Source organism: Apodemus sylvaticus, chromosome 17 (genome assembly GCF_947179515.1).
Source record: "Apodemus sylvaticus chromosome 17, mApoSyl1.1, whole genome shotgun sequence".
Lineage (NCBI taxonomy): Eukaryota > Metazoa > Chordata > Mammalia > Rodentia > Muridae > Apodemus > Apodemus sylvaticus.
This window is the reverse complement of record NC_067488.1, coordinates 35,291,541-35,311,112: the sequence shown is the minus strand read 5'-3', so window position 1 is coordinate 35,311,112 and position 19,572 is coordinate 35,291,541. Positions and strand designations below refer to the sequence as shown.

General features: G+C 36.2%; 1 protein-coding gene across 10 annotated transcripts in view; it reads right to left on the bottom strand.

The window, feature by feature from the left end:
• The window catches only part of Phf20l1 (PHD finger protein 20 like 1), a 79,974-nt gene extending 63,764 nt beyond the window's left edge, over positions 1–16,210 (bottom strand). For 7 of the 10 annotated variants that reach the window (XM_052161761.1, XM_052161765.1, XM_052161766.1 and 4 more), the window contains exons 1-2: positions 15,908–16,210; positions 13,728–13,847 (exon numbers count right to left, since the gene is read on the bottom strand). In XM_052161761.1, the coding sequence (XP_052017721.1) occupies positions 13,728–13,810 (83 nt within the window). In that variant the 5' untranslated portion in view covers positions 13,811–13,847; positions 15,908–16,210. The remainder of the gene's footprint in view (positions 1–13,727; positions 13,848–15,907) is intronic. The other 3 variants (XM_052161762.1, XM_052161763.1, XM_052161764.1) reach the window with 3 other exon arrangements.
• Between the last annotated feature and the right edge of the window lie 3,362 nt (positions 16,211–19,572).

The following is a 19,572-nucleotide window of genomic DNA, read 5'->3' as shown; positions in this document are numbered from 1 at the left end:
TGCTGTACTTATTAAGAAGCTACTGGCATGTTTCAAACAGTAAAGATATACCTACTTTCTTATTTATTAATACTCCTAGTTCTTAAGATATGTAAACAATGAATAATTTGTATTAAAATAGAAACTCTGTAAAAAATATGATTGGAAAAGCTGAAGACTTTCTATAGTTATATGAATAATGGTATATCTAACAGAACATTATATTAGTCTTCAAATACCATGTTTATATTATACAAAGTTAAATGAAGATTATATTTAAAAATATATAGATATTATGCTTTAAAATACTTCAACATATTCCCTTTTGTGTACATGTTCATTTCTGTGTGTGCATGCCTGTGTGTACCCATTAACACAGAGGCCAGAAGACAACCTCAGCTATCATTCCTCAAATACCATTCAGGTAGAACTTGCCAGATAAGGTAGGCTAGCTAGACAGTCAGTACTGAACATCTGCCTATAGCCACCTCTACAGCACTGGATACCACCTCCAGTTTTTGTTGCACAGGTTTTGAGAGTAGAACTCAAGACTTTATCATTTCAACCAAGCTATTTTCCCAGACTATAAGTTCATTTCTATATGGTGTAAGCACATTTTATTTTTCCATAGTAAGCATATGCTAAGAAATAAAGGGGGGAACCAGGAAAGGGGAAATCATTTGAAATGTAATAAAGAATATATCTAATAAAAAATAAAAATAAGTCCAAATTGTAAATTTTAAATTATTTGATTGCTTTTTCTTCACAAGTAAATTAATTATTCTTTGATTAATTTCAAAGTAAAAGTTAATTCACTTAAACTTTTAATTAGGAATGTACTATTCCATTATTCATACATTAAAATGTTCACAAGGGATAGAACTATTCATGAATAATATATGAACTCAATAGCCACATATGGGAGATAATTCAGCTGTAATTGTTTATCTCACATTTTTCTATTTTACAAATAAATTCAAAGTTTTGTCTTGTATTTTTAAAAGTTTTAAGCATAAAGCTATTATGCAACTTTAATGTTACCATCTATTTTATAGGTCAGTCACATTACTCAAAGTCATTTACACATCTAAATACACTGAATTTTCCTGAGATGATTTCTTAATTTAATAGCATGATACTGAGCTATTATATAGTTCTTCACATACATCGTGTTGTTCTCCCCATCCATGCTTCTGTCCTTCCTACCTTGCTTATCTGTCCTTCCTGTCCTGTTCATTCTCATTTCTTCATGCTTTGTCCAACCTGTAATGATCTCAGATGACTTCCTGGACTCACTGACCTTATGGATCTCTGATTGTTGAAATTCTCTCCAAATAGACTCCAAAACTAAGTGCTGATGAGTGATCACCAGAGGCATTTATGTGTCTCAAATGGTTTCCAACATCAAATAAGCTAGGGAAAATACTAGATCAAAATTAGGCTACCTACTTGAAGACTTCTTGCTGTTGTCAGCAAATGGAGATAAAGCACTTGACTTTATCAAACAGGAAATATATATCCTGTTTTATCTCAAACTGTTTAACATGTCTAGAGACAATGCATAGCTAAGGATCATGATACTAGAATACTGTTCAGGCCTATGAGCTCTGGGTGCACCTAAGCTGTGTTCCTTCCTTATCATAGCCCTCAGCATCTGGCGCAGCTCTAATACACAGAAGCTACTGGAGCAGTGTTCAGCAAAAAGTAAAGTGATGCTAAAGGTCTCCATGTTTCTTAAGAACTATGAAAGCTTTTGGCTTATTCTAATTTATCTCCCTAGTCTTAGGGGAGAAGTGGATTAGGAAATATTTTGTTACTGAAAAGCATCAAGTCAATAAAATATAGATTAATACACTTCTGTGCAGACATGCCTATCCAGCCACATAAAATCAAAACTGCTATGTTCATTATTTGTATTCTCCCCTTTGATTCATTTTGTTGCTCTAATTTTTAAAATAGAAAATTATCGTAGCATACAGGGAAACCTTCAACAAGGCTGCTCTATAGTTTCAATATTACTAGCCACTGAAGCACTATGAAGAGATATATCTATTAAGTTAAAAAAACTGACAAACCTCTTTCAAAACATAAGAGCTTTTAGTTTCCCTTATCACATCACTCAAATTTTAAGCAAAATCCAAAGCCTCTGGCTTTGCTCTCTAGGCTCTTTCGAATTCTAAATGTATGGAACTCTATATGTTTAAAACAATCTTCAAAGTAAAACAGGTCCACAGTAACAGATTCAAATATATATCTATTTTCATAATACAATTCAATTCAGTAAAAACTGTCAGAATCTGAATGAATTTAAATAATGTAAATCTAGATTGTTATTTTTAAGCAACTTATGGTTTTCCTAAAATACTTTAAATTCTGTTGGCTGAAAGTGTGCTTGAAGCAACAGCCAGAACAAATTACATCTTGAGGAACCTCTACATAAATGCCTAGAGAATGATATTCATACCTAGGCTACTGCCAAGAATAAATGCAAATGCACAAGATTATAATCTATTTTATTTTTTTACAAGTTTCACTAGTCAAATTGATAGTGAAAGGTGTCAGAAATATTATCAAGAATTCCCAACATATATATATATATATATATATATATATATACTTGAACATCTAATAAGTCAAAGGTAGGAATGGAGGGTAGCTTAGTGGCAGAGGGCTTGCCTAGCAAGAATGAAGGCTCAAGTTTGGTCCATGACACTTCAAAATGAAGGTGGGGGGGGGGGGGGGAAGAGGAAAGGAGAGAGAGGAGAGAACAAAGGAAGCACGCAGGCACTGTCGGTAGGTTTAAAAAGAAATAGAACCAAATTCTATCATTTCATCATTGAGCTCAGTTTGGAGATCTGAATGAGAAATACTGTTACGTATCAGCCTCTGTTTTGTTTGCTTACTAAACGCTGATTTTTCTTTACATACACTGTATCTTGTTCTCTGTTCATGCTATGGGTAACATAATCTGCTCTAACAGATGGAGATTAAAGAATTCACATGAAAGCAGAAACTGATACAAGTTTCCACTCCATGTCAATAAAAGTGGGGCTAAGGGCATATATATTTATATGAGAATGATTAAGATACACAGAAAAACTTCTAAGTGAATAGAAAACCTTATTTCACATTCTTACGTGATTCTGAGAACACCAGGAAGTTCTGAAGGTCCCTGGAGACACAGTCCATATTGGATTTGGTGGGATATTTCAAGAATTCAGAGTCTGAGTACAAATACAATGTACATACAAGGTACAGTTCATTAAATATTCAGTATTAAAAAATATTATGACTCTGGATAAAACCATAGTGAGGGAGGTGGTGAAGGAAAGAAAGATGTGCCATCTGTACCCAAGATGGACTTCTGAGACTTGAAGGCAAAAGCAATATTTCATTTGTCCTGACAACATGCTAAACTGTACAGCAGATAAAGGAGAACAGAGAGACATTAAGCTGGATGTGTTAGTTTGCTTCAAACTTAGAGCTCTGAAATAGCAAGCTAATGAAATGAACTTTTGTACTATGGAGCACAGGACTTGTATTTAATTGGGCCAGAGGTTACTACACCTTGGGAAGGAAAAGGCTTGCTAAGATCTTCTTAACACATGTATGATGCACATTACAATATGGCAATTCACATATAACTCTACACGGTAAAACAATTCCTCTGTTCCAGCAGATGGTTCAAACTAATGGTATATGTTTTGATACACAGTATAAAAAAATTGTTGAGCAAATATATTCACAAATGACTATCTTAAAGCATGTATTATTTTCATATGCTACTTATGCTTTACTATAATTGACTGCGCATTGAACATAAGATTTTTTTCTTCCTGAATTTGGAAGATGTGGTGTTAATGTTTTTGTTTTAAAGGCTGAATCACAGAAAGCTGTTAGAATAAAGAATAGTGATTAGGCTCAGCCTCAGACATTTATGAATGGTCCAGGAAAATATTTAAGTGGGAGATTAGGATTTCAGAGTTCATAGTGTCAGGTAAGATGCCAGAATGACTAGAAAGAATCACCATAGCTGCTCTATCTCAAGATTTAACTGGGGACCCCTACAGCTGAATGAGGGAAAAGCTGGAAGAAGCTGAGGAGGGCAACCACACTGGAAGACCAGCAGTCTCAACTAACCTGGACCTCTGAGATTTCTCAGATATTGAGCCACCAACTAGGCAGCATACAGGAGTGGGTCTGAGGCTCCCAGCACATACAGCAGAGGACTGTCTGGTCTGGCCTCAGTGAGAAAACATGCCTAACCCTTGAGAGACTGGAAAGTAGAGTAGGGAGGCCTGGCAGGGTGGGGACATGGGGACATCCTCTTGGAGACTGGGGGCGTGGGGGAGGAATGGGATGAGGAACTGTTGAAGGGCGGACCAGGACAGGGATAACAACACCACTGTAAAAAGATAATTTAAAAATAAAAAAGATTTAACTGAAAGAAATGAAGGGAACGTCAGATCACCAAGAAAATTGCTCCTCAAATCCAACATACTAAGGAAAGCTCTCTGTCCCCTTACCAACTGCTGCTGAAAAGTAACAAAGGTTGCTCTGTCTACCCTCCCTGTGATAATCCCACAGCAAAAGGCACACAATGTAAGTAGTATTCAGATTCTAATCTGGTGGGATTTACTGACTTAGAAAAATCATGAACTGCCTGCATTGCTCTAAGTTAACTTGTTTTTCCTAAGTCTTTTATTCTTAAGCCTGGAAATAGAGTCTACTTCCAAAAATGGAGGAATAACTGTTCACTCTAAAATAAATTATAGGCATTTAGACTAATAGGAAAGAAAAATATAAAAATATACCAATGATCTAACTTGAACATATTTTTGGCTAATCTAATTTTTTTTTTTTTTTTTTGCTAATACCACTTGGCCTTTAGGATTAGTACTTAAGCCTCTCCATGCCTAAGTACTCTAACATTTGAGTTAAATTACAAACACAGAAACACCATTGGCAAAAGTAAAAATTATCTTATCATCCCAAAACTCTTGAAATTTCACTGCCTTGAATAAATACTATAATTTTATAACTGAGGTTTTCCAACTTGTATATAACTGTTCAGAGAGTAACAGTACCTGTGGATTCTAGACTAAATGTGCAATTCAGTAAGGACCAGATACTGGCTAAAGACACTGGTCAAAGAAGTTAGCTACCCCTGTACAGTATCAATTCCCAACTGCATCAACTCCCAAATGCTAGTAAAACACAAGAACACAAGCAGTCTAAAAAAGAAATCACTGCTGGCAAATTCTTATCCTAGCTCACCTGGATCTTATTTTTGTCTTATACTTGCTATATAAGATATATATTTACTATGTGTTTATGTATGTGTATATATATATATATATATGTATACACATACATAGCAAATACATATCGCTGTATTTGCCACTTTATTATTGTCTTATTTAAGTCAAGAGAGTGGAGAATTTCTTTGATGAAAACTAATGTCTCTGGTGTAGATGATGATGACTTTTCTTCAGACGGGCACTCCTAAATTGAATTAGATTTTAAAGCGATGCCCATGGACAAATACCATCTGGAAGATGGTAGAGAATCTACTACCATCAGTGTTCTACTAACTGTTCCTGGGGAGCAGTGGTGTGAGAAAATAGGCATGCCAGAAATACTGTCTGATGAATTAATTTTTTAAATATCATTTTAGAATAGCAGTAAAACAAGCATTATCTGTATGTAAGGAATTCACTCTGATTTGTCATCTAGTTTGCTACGACTTGTGAATCTTTTGCACATCTTCCAAAGGACATAGTTCACAACCATTATTAAAGTTACAACTCACTAAATACAACTAGAATATGCTATCATTTTTTTTAAATAAATGTCATGTAAACAAAATGGCAAAGGTACTTTCAATGTACATACTAACACGTTTTCAAGTTATATATTTTAATGACATTATTTATGTTGGTAAAATAATTTATAATTTTGATAATTTAGGAATGGACAAGTTTTTATTCATTTGAGAAAATGAGAGAGAGAGAGAGGGAGAGAGAGAGGGAGGGAGGGAGGGAGGAAAGGAGGAAGGAAGGGAGGGAAATCAAAACCATGGCAAGAAGAGTAATGACAGTATTATACTAATACACACAGAGAGTATTTAAAGAGAAAAAATAGGGAAGTTTTAAAAGACAGCAGTAAAGAAACTTGAAACAAACATTAAGAATAATCTAAGTGTTTGGAAACTGTAGGAGGTACTGACTGGCAATCTAAAACAATTCTGTGAACAGAAATTTTCATTTGCAACGTATGTTCACTAAAAATATCTAAAACCTACTAGGACAGCCAGGAACAAAGGTAAGAACTGCCTTAGCTATGACAGTTAGGATACATGATTACTTGCCAAAAAACTAGGGGAAATAAAGCAAATGCTTGTAACTTAGTATGTTTTTTTTATATTGTTAGCTTCCTGGAAGTACTTTAAGTTTATATTATGTTTTGTAATTTTCAAAATTCCCTCACCTATTCACCCCAACTACACTGGCATGCTAATTTTTCACACTTTAAATGTAATGATAACAAAAATCTCAATTCAAAGTTCGTATTATAAAATGGAATAAAAACATGAAATAATAGTCTTGATTCTCAAGGTAATAGATTTTAGGTCAAAAGTACATCCTAACACTGAATCGTAAAAATTCTCACCAGTGATTTTTTTCAGATTTTTGCCTATCTACTTACCCCTATGATATTTGCAGTAGAAATTTTTCTTTCAACCTGCTTCATAGTTTTATCCCCACTACCTTCCCACATTATAAGTATTAAAGGAACCCCTTCCCACCTTCTCCAACCATGCTCTTTGATACTGGATTCAAAGTTCATGCACCTTGGACAATTTGATTGGATTTCTAGAACCAGAGTTTTTAAACTTGTGACACTAAAGTCAGGAATTCCAGGCGGCAGCTCTCTAATTCTCTTTAATATTCAATATTTAGAATGTGTTCCAATGTGAGGTTTATACACCTACTAATTAATTCTACAGACTTACACTGACTTATTTCACTTGGCTCTACCTTATTTAATGCTAATGCTTGTCACCTACCTATACCATGTAGAAGTAGCCATGCTCAGCTCCTAACCTCTTTCAGTATGCTCTGTGCGTTAATCCTACTTTCCCACAATTTGCTTTTGAGATTGGGTCTTACTATACAGACTAAGCCGGCCATATCTCAAGGGAATATCTTAGTCTCCTGGGTATTATGGTTATATATTCCATACCAAACTCTTCCTACTTTCTTAAAAAAGTGAAGTCACCAGTGCTTCCAAAGGTTCAATAACTTGTTCAAGTTAAAGATGTTATGAATGATGGATCTTTGAACTTGGATGTTTTAGTCCATAAAAATGATTTATCTAATCATTATAGATTCTGCATTATGGACTAGTTAACTCATCACTATGGTGGTTCAAACCCATCACTATAGTGGTTCAAACTCACAAATATTACCTGTGAAGACAATATAGAAATTAAAATAATTTATGTTTATTTTTCCTTGCAAATAGTCTGCTTCTTATTCAAACATGTCTGAAACTGCTGTTATCTCACACAAAGCAAATAGCCACTACACATAAAATATGTCAACAAGGACAACATTAATAAGAATGCTGAGAAGAATATGTAGGATGACTGCCATTAAACCACATATAAAATACATAACACACACATACACACACAAAATAAAGCACAGCAGCCTGATGATATTCACCTTCACACTTTTATAAATTTATGATAGAAGCTGTGAAACAAAATTGCCAATTTGAAAATTGGCTTCTACACCAAAATCAGGAGGAAGGTCGTCAGAGAGGAAGACCTCAAATTAACTTGTCTTAACCTAAATTATAATTCTGAGAACAAAGGCACCTGAGAGCTCTAAAATACCACACATATACACTACTAGGTAAATTAGGAACAGTGCTGGCCTAGGCACATTTAGCCAATAGGCTAAAATCTTGGAATTCTATATGAGGAAATGGATTGTACTGGTGATCAAACTATACCTGTAATGAAAACCTTCTATTATGGAAATGTTTTGGACCTTTATATTTTGGTTCCAAATTATACTGGCTTTCCTCTATAGTTCTGAACATCATTTTTTTTTTCCTTCTAAGTGACTAGCAATTTTGAAAAACTTCCCATAAATTATTCATACCTATTTTATTTCTCTCTCAGGTATGTGGAAGATACATTTATAAGTGAGGTAAAATTATCTGTCAACTTAGAATAGGTGAAAATAGATTAAAAAGAAACTGGGCTTTTAATTGCAAAAAACCTACCATGGAAGACTCCCACTAGAAGAACACCAAAGCAGAGACACAAAGCTCATAAGTAAAAAGCATTTACAACACCTATTTTCTTGCTTCTAATTAAACTTACTTTTTCCCAATAACTTCTCTTTTCAAAGAAAATAGGTTAAAAAAAAAACTTTGTAGATCAGAAAAAAATGAATTAAGAGCTGCATCAATACACTGAACACATGTGGTTAAGAACATGAACAGAAGGACCGGTGTGCTCTGAACTAATGAGCCCTCTATTTCTAAGTTTGCTTTTCCAACTCTTTTGTAGAGAAGGTCTATAAACTTCATCGTTAGCATTTTAAACACAATAGGCAGAGCTCTGATTTATGGAAAGTTTAAAGTGTTTGTATGCTGGCACAGGCCCACTTAATGATTAAACTAGATTAAATATCAAAATTTAAAACAAAGTTCTTATCATTTCAGTCTAGGGTTTAAACTGTAGTCCAGAGATATTTTTTTGGACTTAAGAACCTAATACATAATTCATTTATGTTGGTATTATATGTGCAATGATACTATTTTTCTTTTCCTTCTGCGTCTACAGCAGAAATCAGGCTTTCAATGGCAGTAAATGATTCAAAGTAATTATATTTCAAGTACTAAAAAGAAAATCTTTGGAAATTCCAAATTCAAAAGGACAAAAACTTTGATCATATCAGCTAACAAATCTCTATTTTGAAAGTATTCATCTAATGTTACTCATTACAATGACTAATTTTCAGGGGCACTCTCCGGCCTTCAACATAGAGACTTTACACACACATCTGTATATTCTTCTGAAGAGCCACCAATTTAAAGTTTTTATTTAAAAAAAAAACCACACATTTATTTTCAATTAGAAGGTATCTGTCACTACTATCACTGTCACTAAATTCAAGAATCTTAACTTCTTGAATTTTTTTCACACTTTTAAAATTCTGTTTAACAACTCAAGTACATTTGCAAATGTTTCATACAGTTCAAACCCTACAAATGTGTGCCAACTCAAATTTAAATTGTTCTAGCAAACTCTCATAAATGGAGACATTGCCACACTTTTTAATCTCTCAGTTTCCTCTTCTTTAGGTCTAGAACAGAATTAATAGGAATATTCCAAGTCAGAAAAGCAGAACTCTTCTGAATACTTTACTGTATTTCAAATACTGTCAGATTAACAGCATACCACTCCATCCGGTGTGTTCTCATAAATAAACCACTGACTGCAGAGTAACAACTTAATCAAAGCACCAGTTAAATTGTTCAAACCAGATTTTACTACTTATCAGCTATACTACACATGATTAAATGTCAATGTATATACCAGAGCTCTGCAATCTAGAAAAGTCTACAGGAGTAGATGGATATGATGAGTATCTCAGAGACTTTACACTCACAGCCAGCCACAATGACATGTCTGTCCTGTGAGTCTAGCTTACAGACTCTCAGACTCTCATGCCAACACTACAGTCTACTAAAAGCCAGGACACTGAAGTCCTCTGATTCCCAGAGGTTTATTTTTCAGCTCTCTTCTTGTATTTATGTCAGTGTTTTAAATTGGAAACTGTAGAATTCAAAATAAGTTCAGATATGTGTTTATTTGATCCTAAATGCCATATAAATAATAGCCAATTTTACTTCAAAACAAGCGAGGATTTGCCCATACTTACCAGATCCATAAATAATGCATAAATTAAAAACCATCCACGTAGTGTCTCCAATATAACTTTATTATGAACATTATTTCTCTAAATATATTCCTATACCAAAATACTTGTTTTGGAATTCTTATGTACTCTTATGATATTGTGTTCCAGAGATAAAACTCAATGTCAACGTGTGAATAGAAATAGGTAACAGTGGAAAATATAATAGAAAAATATGATTAAAAAACAGCTGATTACATTAGCTAATCTAGCATAGTACTCACTTAGATTGTTTAGAAAATAAAGTAAAAGAAAATGTTTAAAATAAAATGACAAAATAGTTAAAAATTAACTGTCCATGTTCAGCAGAGGCTTAATCTGTATAGAAGAGATCTACCTAGGTAATAAAAGCAAATACAAAGTAAAAATGGCAGACTGCAGAATGACTTCTCAGGGCCTGCATTCGCTAGTGCAGACAGATCAATCAAGCCATCAATGACTTCTATAGCTAGCTACATGCTTCCTTTGAAAACAGGAAACAGCTATCTCTATGTTGAATATGTGCATTCTCAAAGAGAAGCTATCTAATATGCAGTATTGCCTGTTCTGTGCTGATGGTACTCTTCCTAAGAAACAGATTTAAGTCTCCAAGCAAACTATATCTTCCTAAACCTAAAAGGAGGAACTTTAGTTTATTTCTTCCCACTAAATTAGCATGTCTTTTTATTACTAGGACAGTAATATAGTTTCCATTTTTATACATAAAATATCTGTTGTATACACAGACCAAATTAACTGGCATTTTGAGTGTTCCACTGTTACCTACTTTTGAGCTTTTGATTCTGTTTTCTGTTTGAGTGGGCAGTTTAGAAGACTGAACTCAAGGTTTTGCACATGCCAGGCAAGTGTTCCACCACAAAGCTAAATTCCCCAAACCTGGATACGTTATTCTGAAGTAGTCACACTAAGTTGCCATACTGACACTAAGTGCTGTATGCCTACTTCAGTCTCCCACTATGCTTGGCTTGTTCTGCCCCACCCCGAGCTCCCCTCTTTAATTCATGTGCATTAAGTGGGGGAATGGGCTAGAGAAATGCCTCAACAGTTAAGAGTGCTTGCTGGTCTAAGGACCTGATCATTTCCCAGCACCTACCACATGAATGGTTCACAGCCATCCCTAACTCCCTCTTATGACCTTCTCAGGCACCAAGCAGGTAAGACTCACATGTAATAAAAATAAAAATATTTTAAAAATATCTTTTAAATTGTGTATGTATATGTGTATGTGCATGTAAGAGATAGAGTACTCTCAAAAGCCAAAGGAAAGCATCATATACCCTGGAGCTGGAATTATAGGCAGTATAGGCAGTTGTGAGCCTTTCTACATGGGTACTGGAAACTAAACTTAGATCCTATGGGAAACCAGCAAGCTCCCTTAACTGCTTAACTTTACATTTAACTGGTTAACTGGTTAACTGAAGCTCCCTTAAGTGGTTAAACTGATTCATCTCTGCAGTCTCCCTAATACTTCTTTTTAAAAGGAAAGGTACCCGTATGTGATACCTTAATTCCACAGTATATGTTCAGTATATATGTCTTGAGACGAAAAAGTAAACACGGTCTACTGGCCAATGTATCTCAGTAGGGCCATGCATCATCACTGGAATTACTAGAAACACAGTAGACATTAAAACCTAGTTACCGTGACTCTTTTGTTGAGAAGCTACAACTCTGACTTGCTTTTAGCAATTATACTCTGAAGCATAAGACACTAAAGTATACTCAAATAAGGTCTAAACAAGCATTTCTATAAAAATATTTTTTAAATTCAGTTACTGAATCAAAATATAAGAGCCACTGAATTAGAGGACACTTCACCACCAAAAGTAAACCCCTTATACATTAAGGTCAAAATTACATTAGTATGAAATGGGAACTTAAGGGTTCTTTGGAAAGTCAGTTGGAACAGGAGTTGTTCCAAAGAACCTTTCTAAACAGGTCTACTTCCCTCTTATCTTTTTGTTGTTGTTGTTGTTATTGTTGTTGTTTTACTACCTAGTGGGTGATGAGCAATAAGGGAGGCTAAAGTATTTAAGATCATTAAAAGTAGGTTTTGAATAATTAAAAGTAGGTTTTGAATAAATCATTAAAAGTAGGTTTTGAATAAAATTAAAGCAACATTAGTGTCCCTAAAAGCTATATTATGAATAAACTTTTTACTTCTTCAAAGCTTGATGCTAGCTCAGTAGCACTTTGTTGGCTGAGAAGCCTACAAGAATATATGAATATGAAATAACTTGTTATTCACAAAAGCAGTAACTTTTAAAAAACAGTAAAGATTCACATTAAAACAAGGTTCTTTATATTCATATCTCACAAATCTTAATAGTATGCCTTCATAGTAAAACAATCTTGGCTAAATCAAAACCAAGAAAGCCAAGACCTGTACAAACTAGCATCTTTTGCTGCACAGTGTAAATACATTATTTTGTAGTTGGGAGTGTTTCACCACTGTCACCAACACATCCTTGCTGACATTTGGTAAAATCTAGACACTGTTTTTTCATCTCCCTTGATGAAACCTATTTTTCAGGTGCTTCCCAACTTCAAGAAAACACTATATATACTTTCCACCTGGCTTCTTAAAAGAACCACCCACTGAGTAGCTGGGGAAAAGAAGCTAAATACCTGTGGTACTCAACCTCTTATCAGTTTCAAAAATCCTACAGAAGAGCCCCAAAGTGAGGCCATTAGCTAGTGATATAGACGTTCTGAGGTCTAAGGCTAGATGCTAATAAAAGCCCAGAACTAGTCTCAAGTCAATAATATCATTAACAAGGTTTTTGCCTGCCTATTCAGTAAGTAGACTGAATACAAACAGATTAGAAGCAAATCTATTAGTTCTAATTACAGCTTTAATAAAGCTATGGTGAGAGAAACAGTCAGTGTGTGGAGAATAAAGTCCAGGAGTAGCTATGCGAGGCCCTTCTCCAAAACAAATGAGTGTCAGAAGGGAGCAAAGGGAGCACTGGTCCCAGGCAAAAACTACCAAATGCTCCTCTCAGTGGCCCAAGGATGGCAAGGAGAGGACATCAGCCCAGAAAGCAGAGTGATGAGCCACTAATCAGAAGAAGCAGCTCATCCCCTTATCCTTAGTGCTGTGAGCCAGTGACCCCTGAATGCTGTTCCTCCTCTCTTAGCCCCATGGAGAGGACACCAGCATATCACCCTTTCTTTCCTACACCACTATGTCAGTGATATACATGGGTGTTTATACTGACCACCTGCCACAGATGGCCAGAACAAGAGGAGAAAGTGCCCTTCTGAGAGGGCTGCCTTTCTAGTACAATAGTCAGCTACAATATGACTTGAGTTCTCCTCTTTAAGGAACGAGGTTAGGTTGTGATTTTGGTTTTCAGTAGAATAGTAAAGGATGGACATGTAACTAATCACTGATATTTATCTGGTAAACATCAAGAAAACAAACACATCACAGTTTTTATATAAATTGTTAGGAAGCTGAAGGTGTAAATTAGCCTTCCTTGACCTCTACCAACATAACTGTTAGTTATTCAATGGTAACATCTTCTCTATTTGCCTTTTTACTCTAGACAAAGACTTTCAAATCTCAATCAGCTAAAGCACTGTACAATGTCTGAAGTATTTAAATGCTAAACCTAAACTCAATGTGTATGTGCATTCAAAGGATGACTATACTCATGGGACTGACAAGTGATTAGAATAGCTACTGACTTATTAAAGCTACAAATGTTATGCTTTGGGTCAATTTTCTATTATTTTCCATACCATTTCTGTAAGTAGTCCAGTGCCTCCAAACGAGCACCAATCTCAAAAGTGATTCCAGGACGATTTGGGGGCTTTTTACTCATCTTGAGATCCTATTCTTCAGTATTTTCTTTCCACTACCTCAAGAGGAAAAAAGAAAGTTAGATACTAATGCATAAGATGCACATGGAATATGATTTAATGGAACAGACAGAATTTAACTAATGTTCAAAATAATACACGGGATATTACAATATTTGCCAGACTTTTAATTGAACAATCACCAGTACTTATAGGTAGGATGCAACATGAAGGCAATCTTCGTAGGTCATTTATAAAAGGCATACAGAAAGGAAAAACAGCGAAAGATAAGAGACAAGCTCTTAGGACTCAATAATAGCTAAGATGCCTCAAACCTTAACTGAAAAAAAAAAAATGCTCAGGAAAGATCCACCCAGGGAAGGCTGAAAATGCTGTGAGTTTTAAAAATTGAAACAATTCTGTTTACTGAAATCCTTGAAGGGAACAACTTAATCATCTTCTGCTTAATTTTCAGAAATCACTTAGTATGTCAAAATGTACAACCCTATGGAAACCATCAAAACCATGAAGAAAGCATCGGACAAGCACTGTGTCAGGGAGGAGTCTAACCAATATTCCTAGAAGATCAGGAAAGTTAGTTCATACTAACTCAGCAGCACACCACAGGACAATTTTAACATAAAGAGTTGCAAAGGATTTTTCTTAAATTTCACATTTAATAATCAAAGCATGCCAGATTCTGGGTACAGTTTCTACATAGTTTCCACAATGACAATTAAAAAATAAAATAGTTACTCATAAAAAAAAAAAAAGGTGCAAAGGAGTCATTACTTCTCTATAGCCCATTCCCATGTGAAGCACTTAATGTTCTTTTGGCCACACTGGTTGCCTAGCATACTGAGGCCTTTTTTTACCACTGAGCATTTGGAGAAATGCATACATTCTTAAGGAATCAATAGTGGAATGAAAATAATAATTGGTAAGCATAATCTCATGAAAATACAACTGGTTGATTACCAAGAATCTAAAGCTACTCTTGTTGGAGGGAGATGCTTAAAACACGTTTTACATTACTATTCACTAGGATCTCTCCAGCTTCAAAAATAAAATAAAATAAACCACACACAAATGAAAATTTTTATAATGTTTTAGCCACTGTTTAAAATACATAAAACATAACAGCAAACAGAATTCCAAATGTCCCTTCCTGGGTTTTGGGAGGGGGTTTGTTTTGGGGGGGGGATTGTTGTTGTTTTTTAATCTGAAAAGGGAATAAAGAAATACCATCAATGCTTGTTACAAAAATATGGGGGATCAAGTTTACAAGGTCGTGGCTAAAGGGCTATAGAATATCCTGGCATGGTTATCAGTGAGGTTAAGATTCATAGATTAAACACTAGGTGTAATGGGAACAAACATAAATATTTCAAATAGAAATCTTGTAAGTGTGCAACATACAAGGCTGTTAATGCAGTGTACAGAAAAAGAATCAGAAAAGGCAGTTTGCCAGTTATGCGAACATTTCCTAAGATCATACTTCCAGCCTGTAAATCTAATCCCCCAATGACTCTCAGGAATGAGGCACCTCAAAAGGCAGGAATGATTTCCATTCTCTTGTGAGATGGCAGAATGAGGGAGGCAGACGAATTTGGAACTTTTACGAAAGACAATCTACTGGACAGACCCTTAAAGTGAAACTGTAACAGGGAAAGAGACAGGGGAGAAGGAAACAAAAAGGAATGAAAAGAGAAGGGAAAACAGTAAAAAAAAAAAAAAAAAAAAAAAAAAAAAAAGAACTGTGATGTAAGGATGGTGGAAGTTAGCAGAGATGACAGTGAGCGGAAAGAGACAGACTCGGAGCTAGTGAGCGGTGAGGGAAAGACCGCAAAGCTAAGCAGAGGTGGGGGGACGAGGCGGGGCCGCAGGGGTGTCAAGGGGAGCCAGGAAAGGCCGCGGCTGCCGCTGCGGCTGGCCTGGAGCCCGGGAGCTGCAGGTTGACAGCCGCCGGCCCGGCAAGGGAAGGAAGGCGGGGGTAGCTCGGCGGCGCGCAGACAATAGGGTCAGCGGATGGCAGGCAGCGGGACGCCGGCCGAGAGCAACGCGGGCGCGGGCGCGGCCCGGGAACCCGGCAGCCTCCAGGCGCCTCAGCCGCCTCTTACCGACTCGGCCTCGTCTCCGCACAGCAGCCGGGCCGTCCGGGGCCGAGCCGGGGAGCGTCAGGGCGGCCAGCGCGGGCCTCGTCCGAGTCTGCCCGGGCAGCAGCAAGGGAGGGAGCGAGAGCCGAGCGAGCCGGGCCCGCGGCGCCGCGTCGGCCCGAGGAAGCGCGGGAGGAAGCGAGGTCCGAGCCCTCAAGCCCACTCCGGGGCCGCTACCATCGCAGCCGCCGTCGCCGCCACCGCCGCCGCCACCGCAGCTGCCCGCCGCCGCCGGCCAGCCCTGACGCGACGCCGGCCGGGGACGTCAGCTGCCCGCGACGCGCCGGAAGCGGGCTGGGTTGCATCACGTGATGCGAGAGGGCCGGGCTGGTGCGGCGCAGCCGATTGGAGGATTATTCTGGGGGTGGGGCTTCGGCTCCGCTGGGCTCCTTGCCCTTAGAAGGGACCTAGGCTCTAGATTTCCCTTGGTGGGGTCAAGAGGATGGTGGCCTTTTGCGATTGTTGTTGGTTTCTAACAAATCCTTGTTAAGTCAAAAACTTGACACATTGGGCAAACGTATCAATGCACCACACACTTTTCACGGTGTCTGTTTTAGCCCACATTAAGGGCAGACACATGATCTGTATTACAAAATTAGAATTGTCTCTTTTGAATGCACACTTTCTCTCCGACACTCTGATATAAATATATCACATGGCAATCACAACTGCACACTTATACTACTATCCAAAATCAGAAATCTTTATAAAACAATTAAGGATTCTTAAGAATCTTTTAAAATTCTTAAGAAGTTTAGGGTAGTAATAGAAGAAGTCTTCACAATGAATGGTATATCTCTATTGAACACCTACCATGCACAGAAGTCTATCTATATTAAGCATGAGAATCCCTGCCCCAGCTTTGAGAAAATCTACAAGTTATCATTCAAAGTAGTACTGAGAGGAAACATCTATTTTTTTTCTTTACAATCCATCACTCTGCCTACCACGTTTTAAAAGTGCATCATTGCATACAAATGACACTTATATTTATCTAGCTTTATCGTATAGAGTGAAAATAGAAATGTTTTCTCTAAATTTCAAGAGATTTGTTAATCTAGAAAATGTTCATAATCATCCTTTTATTCAAAAGACATATATATATATATATATATATATATATATATATATATATATATATATATATAAAATAGTTGAAGAGTTATACTGAGCTTAGTGATGCTACAAACAATGTGAATAAGGCAGTTCTTAGATGATGTTTGTCTTCATGTTCTTTTTTTCAATATCTGAGAAATGTCTTCTGTGGTTTTCATTAGTCCAATACAATTAATATTTCTAGAACCTTTCTTTTGTCACAGGCATAATTGTACTTTCTACATTTTTAATATTATGTGTGGTTATTTAGTCTGCTGTAAAATTAAAATACAAGTACGATTTATCACAAAAAAAAATGCCAATGCGAGAAACCATTTCTACAGATTTTCTTGCCACTGTGCTTTGCAATGTTCCCAATAATTACTGTTTTAGCAGTACATGTCCTTGAAACATTAGGATGACTGCTGGAATTACATGTCACTTAAAACAAACATGCAATTAAAACAACACTTAATTTAAACAATAAAATGTATAATGTTGACAAATAAAAGATATGTATTTATAAATCAGGATCATTTGTTTCAGAGTCTAAGATAAATGTAAGGAATCTTAGAGGAAGTGTCAACTCTTCACTAAATGGGATGAAAATAATAGAATTTAATTAATTTAGTCTCCCTTGTGGCTATAGGTCTCATTTTACGTGCTATTTAAGCCATATTGTTTCTAAAATTTATATTTAAAGATGTTAGCAATGTGCAAAATAAGGAAAAAAAGTTTATAAATATGCTACAAACAATGTGATAATACCACTATGTAATGGTATGATAATACCACTAAGTCCGATTTCTGACATTCAATATATATATAATTTATATATAATTTTGCATATATAATTTGTGTGCATTCATAAAAATATATGCATATGTTTAAATATAAGTACATGAATGTTTATGTATATATACATATATACTTTTCCTGAATATATATATATGCGCCCACATGTGTGTGTGTGTGTGTGTGTGTGTATTCTTTACTATGTTGAGTGGCTACCAACATGATGATTCTTCTGTTTCAAATAAAAATAAACAGTCCCTTAAAGGAACACTATAGAATAAAAGTGAGAGGGACCACCCATGTACACTCAGGCAAGTGACCCTTAGCAAATTCTGTGAGCAACATTCAAAATGGAGACATGAAAGCAAAGCTGAGTCTAAAAAATAAAAAATTCACCTAAGTCTAGACATATAGCTCAGTGGTTAAAGCGCTTTCTATGCAAGTATAAGAACTAGGATTCAGATACCTTGAACCCATGAAATTCTGAGTGGGCATGAAGATATGGTGGCACTCAAAAGGCAGAGACACGGTATCCCTCGAACAAGCTAGGTTAGCTATATTGTCAAACTCTGAGTCTACTTGAGAGAATGAGCCTCACTGAATAAGATGGAAAGTTACTAAGGAAAACTCTTAGCATCAACATTAAGGCTCTATAAGCACACACATACATATTCACCCACACATTAGCAAACATTACAACCCATGCACACACACACACTACATACATTCAAGAAAAAGGGAAAATTACACACAATTTGCATTGCCTCAGTGGCATATAGAGTCTGGATTTCAGATCAGAACACTAATACAGGACTCTAGGGTAGAGAAGACTCTAAGGGTGTCTCCCCAGCCACAGATCCCTGTCTCTTCCGTCCCACTCAGTACTTCTCTCTTCCAGATGGTGGATATAACCCATCAGTCACTCTGACTCCAAATATAGAAAGAAAGACCTTACAGCTGTGTTTGGACAGATTCAAACAAGCAGTTGGAAAATTATCTTGAAGCAACACTTGTTAGGCAGAAATCATTGATCTAAACTCCTCCAACACTACAAATGTAAGTTTGGAACCATTATACTTGCTGGAATATTTACCAACTGTGCATGTAACTTGAAGCAGGGAAATACAAATCATCCATAGAAACACAAGACAGGTATTTTTTTCCTCTTTACTTAATTGTAATTAGCTTCAGCAAAGTCAAAATAATCAAAACAATCCAAGAATTTTTGTTAATGGACTAGTTAAATGGAGCACTGTGGCTGCAATAGTCAGCACTGGTAAATCTCCCTAGTCTGAGATATTTGAAAATGGCTTTAATGTAACTTACTTGAGCTCAATAGTTATCAATTGATCAGAATGTATCACTTACAGCAGACCTCCAAGGTAGCAGCAAACTGACAGACCTCATCTTTTCAGATGTTACTACAGATTTCTGTTCACATAGCTAATAATAATGGATTCCTTATTAACAATAACACTATAAAAGTGGTGTGTCAGATGATATCATTTTAAGCACATATATGTGCGTGTTGTTGTAAGTATGCAATTACTGAATGTTCTTGTGATATTCAGAAGCCACTTGCATTTCTGCAATTCTAAAAACTTTCTGAGTTGGCAGCAATAGCTTCCTGCTACTAAATGCCATGTATATATATGTGTGAATGAGCATGTATGTGCATGTATGCCACAAGAGAGACAAAGTGTCTTTGTATGCCAATAGCTCTGAAGCAAAGAATGGCC